The 11,650-nt window shown below is 34.2% G+C and overlaps 1 protein-coding gene across 2 annotated transcripts in view; it reads left to right on the top strand.

The window, feature by feature from the left end:
* Reph (Regulator of eph expression) overlaps positions 1-10,421 on the top strand; it is a 48,708-nt gene extending 38,287 nt beyond the window's left edge. For both annotated transcript variants that reach the window (XM_081990257.1, XM_081990256.1), the window contains one exon: positions 3,267-10,421. In XM_081990257.1, coding sequence (XP_081846383.1) covers positions 3,267-3,341 — 75 coding nt within the window. In that variant the 3' untranslated portion in view covers positions 3,342-10,421. The remainder of the gene's footprint in view (positions 1-3,266) is intronic.
* Positions 10,422-11,650: the final 1,229 nt, after the last annotated feature.

An 11,650-nucleotide genomic window follows, 5' to 3' on the forward strand; every position in this document is an offset into this window, starting at 1 on the left:
TAGATCGTTTGTTCGTTAGTCCAAAAGATGAACATTTTTAGACATTCTGCAAAATTTCTAGACTACTTTCAACATTGTTAGATCTTTTGCAACATTTGTAAGCATTTTTCAACAATTTCAGGCCTTTTTGAAGGTTTTTAAACCTTTGGCAACATTTTTATACTTTTAGCAATTTTTTTAGACCTTTTGCAACATTTCCTAGAGTTTTTAAAGGTTCTTAAACCTTTTGCAACATTTTTAGACATTCATCAACATTTATAGGCCTTTTGCAACATTTCTAAGCGTTTGTGAATATTCTTAGATCCTTCGCAATATTTCTAAGGTTTTCCAACATTCTTAGAAATTCTAAAACATTTCCAGATTTCAGAAAATTGATTTGTAAAGCAAACATTTTATTTTCTTGGAAAAGTGCCTCAAAACTTTGACTGTCTGTAGCTCGGCTGTTTGTTGAGGAGAGCAACATTAAACCACTCAAAAAATTACTTTTTTGTTTATATTTCTAGAGGTGTGCTTGTTTTGATCACCCTGTATGCAGTTTCAGTAGGAAATTGTCGGTTTAAGATCCAGATTCAGCGTCCTTGACATTTTTTATGCAAATTTCCTCATTTGCACTTTTTTCGTATCTGTGCTAGGTCAGGAGATACTTCACCAAATCAATTTTGGAGACCAAGAATAACCTCCATTTTCTTGAAAAAGTGCCTCAAAACTTTGACTTTGTGTAGCTCGGGTGTTTTTTGAGGTTCAGCAACGCTAAATCGCTCAAAAAATGCCCTTATTTCTCCTCTTTCCAATGGTGTGTTCCAAAATTTTCTTGGTAGCTTTTGTTGTACATGATAGGTCAAAAAAGTGAAGGTTGTTAGAGTTTGATCATCCTGTAGGCAGTTTCAGTGGGAAATTGTCCGTTTAAAGTCTAGATTCCGTTTCCTTGACTTTTTTTACGCAGTTTTTATCCCTTGCACTTTTCCGTATCTTTGCTAGGTTAGGAATTATTCCACAAAATCTATTTTGCAAACCAAAAACTCCATTTCTTTGAAGAGTGCCTCAAAACTTTGATGGTCTGTAGCTCGGCTGTTTTTTGAGGTTCAGCAACGGCAAACCACTGAAAAAATTCCATTTTCCTTCCTCTTTCCAGTGGTGTGCTCTAAAATTGGCTTCTGGTGTTTAGCCTGGCACTTATATTTGCTAATTTCTGAGTCTTTTAACTGTTGTTTTAAAGTTTCAGCTGACAGGGCTGCTAACAAACTTTCATCTATATCCGAGTCTATATCAGAACTCATGTGATAGTCTTCGAGTCGTTTAGGTAGTTTTCTTGTTTTTCTACTGTGTCTTAATGTTTCTTGTTCTTCACTGTAATTTGAATTTTTGTTTTCTTCTTTACACACACTTTCACTTTCAGCATATTTATCTTTGTCTTTTTCTTTGATGTTGTTTTCACATTTACTTTCACTTTCCAACATGTTTAAAGGTGTCCCTAAGTTTCTTGTCGCATTTTTATCAAACATAATATGTTTTGCTGTCACAATTTTCTTCTTTTCTGGATCCCAGACACGATTTCCATTGTCTGTATAGCCCAAGAAAATCATTTTACGGCTTCGAGCATCTAGTTTACTTTGTCTCTTCTCTGGGTTTTAGGACATATGCCTTACAACCAAACACTTTAATTTTATTCAAATTTGGTTTTTCCTTGTACCAAATTTCAGCTGGAGTTTTTCCATTTTCTAAAACTGATGTTTCTGTTCGGTTTATAAGGTAAATAGCTGTTTTCATAGCCTCTGTCCAAAAGGATTTGTCAAGATCTGACTCATACATCAAGCATATAGATTTTTCTAACAAGGTGCGATTGAATCTTTCAGCTATACCGTTTTGCTGTGGGTTATGTGGTATTGTGTATTGAATATGAATTCCTTTGTTTCTACAAAATTGCTGAAACTCTTTTGAGGTATATTCTCCCCCATTATCACATCTTAGCCTTTTAATGTGACTGTCACAATTTTTTTCAGCCATTGAAACATACTGTTTAAATTTTTCCAACACTTCATGCTTGTGTTCAATAAAATAACAAACAGTAAAATGTGAATAGCTATCAATAAAGGATACCACATACCTTTTTCCATCATATGATGCAGGACTTATTGGCCCACATACGTCTGACGATACAATCTCCAAAATTGACTTTGCTTTTCTCTCTTCTGGCAATGATTTGTAAGATAAAGCTGTTTGCTTGCCCTTTTGACATATTTCACATACTTTATCAGTGGGGTATCTAGACGAATGTCCTATCCGGCGATGCCACAAGTCCTGATCTGCACATGTAACATTAGTTTGTAGAGTATTTGTACCTACTTGAAACTTTAGTATGTACAAATTTCCCAATAACTTTCCCTTAGCAACCACTGTTTGTCCCTTTTTAATAGTCACTATTTGATTCCCAAATGTAACACTTAGTCCACGGCCTTCAAGTTTCCTTACTGACAATAGGTTGTGGGTTAAATTCTCACATTCAATCACATCTTCAATTTTAATATTTTGTCCACTTTCTAAGTGTAACTGAAGATTACCCCTTTTCCCTAAAATGGCTTCTCCAGTCTTTTTATGTCCTCTTACTCCACAATTGTAGCACTTATACCAAAACTTATTAGGTTGGTTTCTTTTTAAATAATTAATTCTAAGCTCACTGCTTTAACGTCTTGGGAAAATATCACATCCAATGCTGTAACAACTCCTTGGTAACAATCAGGCATTGCTGCCAGAAGTTGAGATATCACTTCAGTTTCTTGTATGGTCCCACCACAATTTCGTAGTTCACTGACTGTCTTTTCATAGTCCAACAAAAACTCACTCAATGCTGATTTCCCAGAGTATTTCAAATTCCTTAACCGTCTCTGCAGTTGTACTTGACTTGCCACACCTGACTGTACATATATTCCCCTAAGAGTGTCAATAATCTCTTTGGCAGTTGTTTTTTCTTTGATTACTTCTAGCACATTGTCTGCTAGACAATTTACAATCAAGTTCCTTGCCTTTACATCACTCTTTTTGAAAGTTGCATGTTCTGAAGGTTCAACTGGAGGAATTGTGCTCAACATCTCCAAAACCCCATGATGCTAGTTACTACTACTCTTGACATCTTTGACATGACACACATGACAGTTGACTTATAAACTAATATAGTGTTCATATACATATAGAATTGTTATCAACATTAACTTGACGAATTTTACGTTTTCTACTTCAAAACTAGAAAACTAATAAATTTTTTTTTCTAGTTGAAAGCACGATCAGTAACAGCCTGGCGTCCATCCGACGAGCATACAGGCGAACTGTCAGTTTTCTGCTGGTGAAACGGGCTTAGGGTTCTCGAGCCAGCACGAGCCCTGGACCCTAAACCAGCTCCCCGACCCCTCAGCCTACCATCGCAATGGCCCTGCGAAGCCGAAAATCGCTCAATTCCGCTCAGGAGCGAACCAATCGCGTGCAGTAGCCAAAGCTGCACCATCACCTGCGCGGACCAGGCTGCGATGGCGCAATCGCAGAGCGATAGCGACTCGTAGGGGTCGCTGCAAGCGTAAACTGACTTATATATAAGTGTCTTTCAAACAGTTTTTAATACGGTTGTGTTTGCGGCGTGAGCTGGCAACGCCGTAAGTTTTAGAAAAAAACAAAATCTGGCTCGGATTGTACAGCTAGGAGTAGTGTGAACCGTTTTAATTTCGTTTTGTGATATAGATATCTTTAAATCTTTAAAAAAAAAACAAAAAACAGTGTGCGTAGTATTTTTCTAGATGCTTTTTAACTAATCTCGTATTTGATTGAGTGGTGGCGTGTAATTTGAGAGTGGTTTTATTGGTACCAAACATGTACAACAGCACTTTACTAATTAAGTTTAATTTGTCAGTTTTAACAAGTCTCAAATGCGCAAATCTGGACAGCGCGAAGGCCATTTGTCATATATTGTCCACGAAAAGATGCCAAATTTTTTGAAAACTCAGTAAATTTATACAGGGTGTCCCTCAAAAACTTCAAAACTTGCAATTACTCTCAGATAGTATTTTCTGTTTTACTTCTGTAGCTTCTCCTATTATTTTGGTGTTAGTTTCAGTGTACCTCTCCTATTTTCTAATAAAAGAACTAGAACTAGATAGATTATCTACCAGTTAAATTTAAAAGTGATTATGTGAACTGCAAACTGTGTAGTTGAAATTTGAAAACAGTCACGTGATTCTAAAAAAATCTAAATTTCAGTTAAAAAAACGGTCACGTGACTAAAAATGTGTAGTTTAAATTTGAAAACCACTCACGAGTCCATCCTAAATTAAATTTAACTAAAACTAAATTTGAAAGTGATCATGTGTTTTAAATTTCAATATAAAAACGGTCACGTGACGTAAAATGTGTGGTTTAAATTGAAAACAGTCACGTGACCAGAAAAATCACTTAAAAAAATCAACGATACATTGGAAAGTGATTTTGTGATTTATAAATTTATTTTATTTATATTATTAAATTTGAGGACACTTGTGTCACTTTTTAGAAGGTTCTCAATAGCATTTAGAGATCTATGGAACTTTCCAAATGGTCCCAGAGGCCTCTGTCAATTTCAAACAGTCCTGGGAACGTTTAAGACAGTTCTAGATGCTTCTGGCACTTCGTAAAAGGTTCTCAATAGCATTTAGAGGTTTGTGGAACTTTTAAAATGGTCCTAGAAGGTTTCTGGTAGTTTCAAACAGTTCTGGGAAAGTTTAAACCACTTGTAGAGGCTTTGGGAACTTTTTAGAAGGTTCTCAATAGCATTTAGAGGCCTATGGAACTTCTAAAATAGTCCTAGAGGCTTCTAGCAATTTGAAACAGTTCTGGAAAAGATTAAGACGTTTGTAGATGCTTTTGGCACTTTGTAAAAGGTTCTCAATAGCATTTAGAGGTCTATGGAACTTTTAAAATGGTCCTAGAAGGTTTCTGGCAGTTTCAAACAGTTCTGGGAAAGTTTAAACCACTTTTAGAGGCTTTGGGAACTTTTTAGGAGGTTCTCAATAGCATTTAGAGGCCTATGGAACTTCTAAAATGGTCCTAGAGACTTTTGGCAATTTGAAACAGTTCTGGGAAAGTTTAAGACGTTTGTAGATGCTTCTGGCACTTCGTAAAAGGTTCTCAATAGCATTTAGAGGTCTATGGAACTTTTAAAATGGTCCTAGAAGGTTTCTGGCAGTTTCAAACAGTTCTGGGAAAGTTTAAACCACTTGTAGAGGCTTTGGGAACTTTTTAGAATGTTCTCAATAGCATTTAGAGGCCTATGGAACTTCTAAAATAGTCCTAGAGGCTTCTGGCAATTTGAAACATTTCTGGAAAAGTTTAAGACGTTTGTAGATGCTTCTGGCACTTCGTAAAAGGTTCTCAATAGCATTTAGAGGTCTATGGAACTTTTAAAATGGTCCTAGAAGGTTTCTGGTAGTTTCAAACAGTTCTGGGAAAGTCTATACCACTTGTAGAAGCTTTGGAAACTTTTTAGAAGGTTCTCAATAGCATTTAGAGGCCTATGGAACTTCTAAAATGGTCCTAGAGGCTTCTGGCAATTTGAAACAGTTCTGGGAAAGTTTAAGACGTTTGTAGATGCTTCTGGCACTTCGTAAAAGGTACTCAATAGCATTTAGAGGTCTATGGAACTTTTAAAATGGTCCTAGAAGGTTTCTGGCAGTTTCAAACAGTTCTGGGAAAGTTTAAACCACTTGTAGAGGCTTTGGAAACTTATTAGAATGTTCTCAATAGCATTTAGAGGTCTATGGAACTTTTAAAATGGTCCTAGAAGGTTTCTGGCACTTTCAAACTGTTCTGGGAAAGTCTATACCACTTGTAGAAAGCTTTGGAAACTTTTTAAAAGGTTCTCAATAGCATTTATAGGTCTATAGAACTTTCAAAATGATTCTAGATTCCTCCGGCAATTTGAAACAGTTCTGGAAAAGGACAGTTATAGAGGCTTCTGGCACTTTTTAAAAGGTTAGCCGAAGGAAGCCGAAAACGGCTAAACAAAATGTCAACAAACCAATCCTGTACAGGGTGAACAGCAAATAACGTCGAAAAAATATATTCGAAACGGGGTGTACTAAAATTATAACACACGGTATAGTGTTGTACAGGGAGTGTCCGATTTAAATATTGCATCAAGTTTTCTGTTTTTTGATACCTATTTTATATTTCTAAAGTTAAATTATTAAATGACAAGTATTTGTACGTAAAAAAGGTCCTTTTGTTTTCCAGAAAACAATAGTTTAAACCATTTTCAGGAATTTTCCTTGCATTTTTGATGCCTAGCCTAATAAACAACTTTTTTTTTGAATTATAAATTTTAGAATCATCTCTCGAATTTTTTTGATGTTATTTGCGAACACTCTGTATACCAAGCTTTTTTCTGGGCTTTTGTAACATTGTGTGTTTTGAAAACTGCTTTTGTTTAAGAAAATTTGCAGAACTTAAAGCTGACAAAACAAATTACACGCCACTGTTCTTTATATTAAAGTACAAACGAAAAAATATTTAAAAAAAAACAACAACTTAAATAATTAATATTTGGTGTAAGAATTTGGGGTTTGAAATAATGGCGGATCTCAATAAAATTTTAATCGTCTGAGAAAGAGAATTGTCAAATTAACCTGTCACAAGTTTTGTAGGACTGATATGTGTAGCTGTTCTAGATTAAGCGACCAGGAATGTTAACATTTTTACCACATTTTGCAATATACCGAGTTCAGTTGTTATGAGAGAAAATTTTCCAAAAAACATATCAGGAATTCGATTTTACTCTTCAGGAATGCTCAAAAAAAATTGAATTGGAACAAAACCTTATATTTACTCCTTTCGGCTTCAAAATGTTGTACTTTTGTACAAAAGCTTGTAAATAATGAACATATTGTTAAGCGTCGCCTCTAAATTGTGATTGTTTCGACTCCTTTGGTGAAATGTGACTTTAAGACTGGATTTTTTATCGGTTTGCTGGAATTTTATCAGAGGGTCGTTTTCGATGAAAGTTACGTTTACCTGATCCTTTGAAGGAATAAGGTTCAAATAAACGAAACTCAATGTTTGATGTAAGATTTTTTTGTATAATCTTGTTTAGTAACTCAAGGGATGATGAAATGATCTCGAAGTTTAATTTGTAATTTTTCCTCAATTTTTGTTTGAGGGAATTAAACAGTTGGTTCATTTTGGGTAATAAAAAGCGGGTGTTGGAAAAAGGTACGTCAATTTGTTAATCACAGATTCTTTGAGCAAAATCATATTGCTTGATATACAGGGTGTCAATGTTTAAATATTGTATGAACTAGTTTCAGTTCAAATTTATTGTAAAATGCTAGAGAGAACACCTTGTATATTTTTGCATTTTTTGATTCTAGGTCAAATTCTATTTATATTTCGTGTGTTAATGTCTTGAGATATTTACCATTTTATGTGAAATTTGATATTTTCAGTCTCCGAAACAATTTTAATTTACACATATCAGATCGTCACAAAGTTGACCAATTTTTTCATCTTTTTCGGTGCATCCTTTCGTGCAATCCTGAGTAACTCGATTATTTGCACAACATTTACCATAGTTTTATACGTCAATGAATAGCCAATGAAATGAGCTTTCTAAAAGTGTTTTAACTTGGGTTGATAGATTGGACGGTTTGGCCGCTAGAGGGAGTCAAAGTTGGCCAATTTTTTCATCACTTTTTTTAGTGCATTTGTTTGTTCAGTCTTGAATAACTCGATTATTTACAGCATTTTTAGTAGAGTTTTATACGTCAATGAATAGCCAATGAAATGAGCTTTCTAAAAGTGTTTTAACTTGGGTTGATAGATTGGACGGTTTGGCCGCTAGAGGGAGTCAAAGTTGGCCAATTTTTTCATCACTTTTTTTAGTGCATTCGTTTGTTCAGTCTTGAATAACTCGATTATTTGCACCATTTTTAGTAGAGTTTTATACGTCAATGAATAGCCAATGAAATGAGCTTTCTAAAAGTGTTTTAACTTGGGTTGATAGATTGGACGGTTTGGCCGCTAGAGGGAGTCAAAGGTGGCCAATTTTTTCATCACTTTTTTTAGTGCAATCCTTTGTTCAGTCTTGAATAACTCGATTATTTGCACTATTTTTAGTAGAGTTTTATACGTCAATGGATAGCCAATGAAATGAGCTTGTTAAAAATATCCAAACTTGGGTTAATAGGTTGAACGGTTTGGCCGCTAGAGGCCGTCAAACTTTTCAATGCATTTTTGTGACTTTTTAGTGCATTTTTTCGTTCAATCGTCAATAACTCGCTTATTTGCAACACTTTGTATAAACTTTTATATGTCACTGGATAGCCAAAGAAATTAGTTTTCTATTGACGTATAAAATTTGACTGGTTAGTTGTACGATTTCGCCGCTAGGCGGCGTCAAAAATTAAGTAAAAGTAAAATTACAAAATTTATAATTCTTTCTTGTTTTCCAACCGATTCCATCGAAATTACCGAACTTTATTTTACTTTTATAATATAATTTAGACGTTCCCACTCGTCTGTAATATTTTTATCAAAATCATCAACATAACTTTGACATTAACGTCAATTTTGACAACACTTTGACAGGATGAAACTTTTAATGTGCATATGACATTTCTAGGGGGTTTTACAATTATCTAAGGCCAGTAAGCAAATGTCAATTTTTTGACAAATTTGACAGTTAAAAAAAAGGACATTGTGACAACTTTAGTTCATTTTGTAGCTCGATGGTCATTTTAAAGATTAGCTATTACATTTTGAGTGCCGCTGGTCCGTTAAAACGTCAAAACGTAATTTTGACTTTATTTTAGCTAAAAAAATGTTCTTTCAAAAATTAAAAAATACAAATAACCGAGATCGGAAAGGAAGCAGTGCAAGTGAACAAGCCTTTTAAAAATGTCATAATTTGACAGCTCCTAACTTGGTTCCTGTGACAGTTAAGAGGTTCGTTCCAACGTCAAAATGTAGCCCAAAACTTCAACTTTCTTTTGTCAAGATAGAGTTTTTATGAAAAAAACAGTAATAACTGAGAAAACTGGCCTAGAACACTGTTGTGCACGCCAAATTGAAATACAAAAGTTTAGTATACTCTCTTCCACAGACTTTGAAGGTATAGTCCGTTTCTCATAAACACAAACTCTCTCAAAAGGCGTCAATAAGTATCAGGCCTAAAATCCCCATTTGGTCAATATTTTTCTTTCAGGAGAAATCCCTATACAAAACAATTAACTATTTTTTGGGAAAAATACCCTAATCTGGCAACCCTGTCATCTGCTGTCAACGTCACAATGGTTCGGTTTGGTACCAGACAATTTGTCGGCTACAGAAAAAATCAAAGTTAATTGAGATGAGGTAACAATGTAATAAATTGGTCAAATAAAGGAGCAAACGTTCACAAACGTGACATTCATGTTTTTAGTCCACTCTTACGTCACTCCATTTTACTTTGATTTTTGCTATATATCGGGTGGTTGTTGAACACAGTGGCCCAAATTGACATGAATTTGCTCAACTAATCTGTGGTTAACGCACTTTTTTGCCTGTTTAAGGAAAAACATCACTGCTAAATAGATGCACAGCTATTTAAATTAAAAAAAATCAAAACCCTTTAACTGTAAAGCTGTGCTCTTAATTTAAATAAAAACTAGATGGACCCTAAGTACAAAACACCTGCAAATAAACCTCTTTTTGATTCTGTAGCCTTTATCATTGTTATCTTTGTTTTAATACCTTTAGTTCAAAAAAAATATAGTTTAACCCCATTTTACGCTTATTTTATTATTAATAACAATTTTAATTTAAAAAAAATCGCTTGAAACCACTTGTGAAATACAGAGTGATTGTTGTTATAAATCACCCTGTATTTTGTTAAAATGGGGTGTTAAACGTTCTTCTCATAATAATTATTATTAAATATAGAGTATAGGATTCAGTGATATATTTGTTAAGTATTTTTTTGGCACGCGACGCGCGCTTTGTAAAATTTCTTTGTGATATAAATATAATAGTCATATACAGGGTGTTCCACGACGAAATTTCTAATTTTATCGACCTTGTTGGAGTGGGCTAAATTTTTGATCTGTGTTTTTCATCGTGAAACACCCTGTATAATAGTCATATAGAAATCAGTTGATGTAATTTTTCTGCGTGATAAAATATCGATTTTAAACCACTGAACAAGCTGGCCATATTATTAATGCTTAACCGAAACGTTATTTTAACATTTTATTTTTTAAATCAAGTAACAATTACTATATTCAAGAAAACTTACTTAAAAAAATATTTAGAAAGGATATTTCTATATGTCTAAAAGGATCGCACATTTACCGTATGTTGCAGAATATATTAATTTTAATAAATTTAGTTTTTACAATCACTATGTGACTCAATAAAACATATTTTATAATCTTTTAATATGTTTTAATCACACTTTTGTAAAAATACACAATTACAATATTTAGTTTAGTTTTGTAGTTTTATGGAAAGAATTTTGATACTTGTCACATTCATAGCAAATCAAATTGCGTTTGAAACACACAGTCAAACGTCCTAATTGTCAAAATTTTGCTCAAAATGTCTTCTTACGGCACTTTCCCGTAACTCGGCTACATGGCCAAACTCGGGGAAATGTTACAGGACAAAAAATGTAGAAAATTTAATTTTCTACGTAAACCTAAGAGGGACATTTTGTTCTTAAGGGCTTCAGAAGGGAGATTTTTGCCTAATAATGTTTAGTAAGCGTAAAGTGTCTGAATGTCTACTTACGGGAACTTCAATCTCCCGTAACTCAGTCACATGACAAAATTTAGGGAAATGTTAAGGGACAAAAATTGTAGGAAATTTAATTTTCTACCAAAACCTTACAGATACATTTTGTCCTTAAGGACCTCGGAAAGGAGATATTTGCTTAGGAATGTTTAATCGGGGCAAAGTGTCTGAATGTCTACTTACAGAACTTCAATGTAACTCGATCATATGGCAAAATTCAGGGAAATGTTACAGGACAAAAAATGTAGAAAATGTAATTTTCTACGTAAACCTAAGAGGAACATTTTGTCCTTAAGGGCTTCAGAAGGGAGATTTTTGCCTAATAATGTTTAGTAAGCGTAAAGTGTCTGAATGTCTACTTACGGGAACTTCAATCTCCCGTAACTCAGTCACATGACAAAATTCAGGGAAATGTTAAGAGACAAAAATTGTAGAAAATTTAATTTTCTATCAAAACCTTACAGAGACATTTTGTCCTTAAGGACCTCAGAAAGGAAATATTTGCTTAGGGATGTTTAATGGGGGCAAGTGTTTGAATGTCTACTTACGGGAACTTCAATCTCCCGTAACTCAGTCACATGACAAAATTCAGGGAAATGTTAAGGGACAAAAATTGTAGGAAATTTAATTTTCTACCAAAACCTTACAAATACATTTTGTCCTTAAGGACCTCGGAAAGGAGATATTTGCTTAGGAATGTTTAATGGGGGCAAGTGTCTGAATGTCTACTTACGGAACTTCAATGTAACTCGATTATATGGCAAAATTCAGGGAAATGTTACAGGACAAAAAATGTAGAAAATGTAATTTTCTACGTAAACCTAAGAGGGACATTTTGCCCTCAAGGGCGTTAGAAGGGAGATAATTCAAG

The sequence above is a fragment of the Ips typographus genome, linkage group LG11 (genome assembly GCF_016097725.1).
Source record: "Ips typographus isolate SLU linkage group LG11, UJ_Ityp_2.0, whole genome shotgun sequence".
In the NCBI taxonomy this organism is placed as follows: domain Eukaryota; kingdom Metazoa; phylum Arthropoda; class Insecta; order Coleoptera; family Curculionidae; genus Ips; species Ips typographus.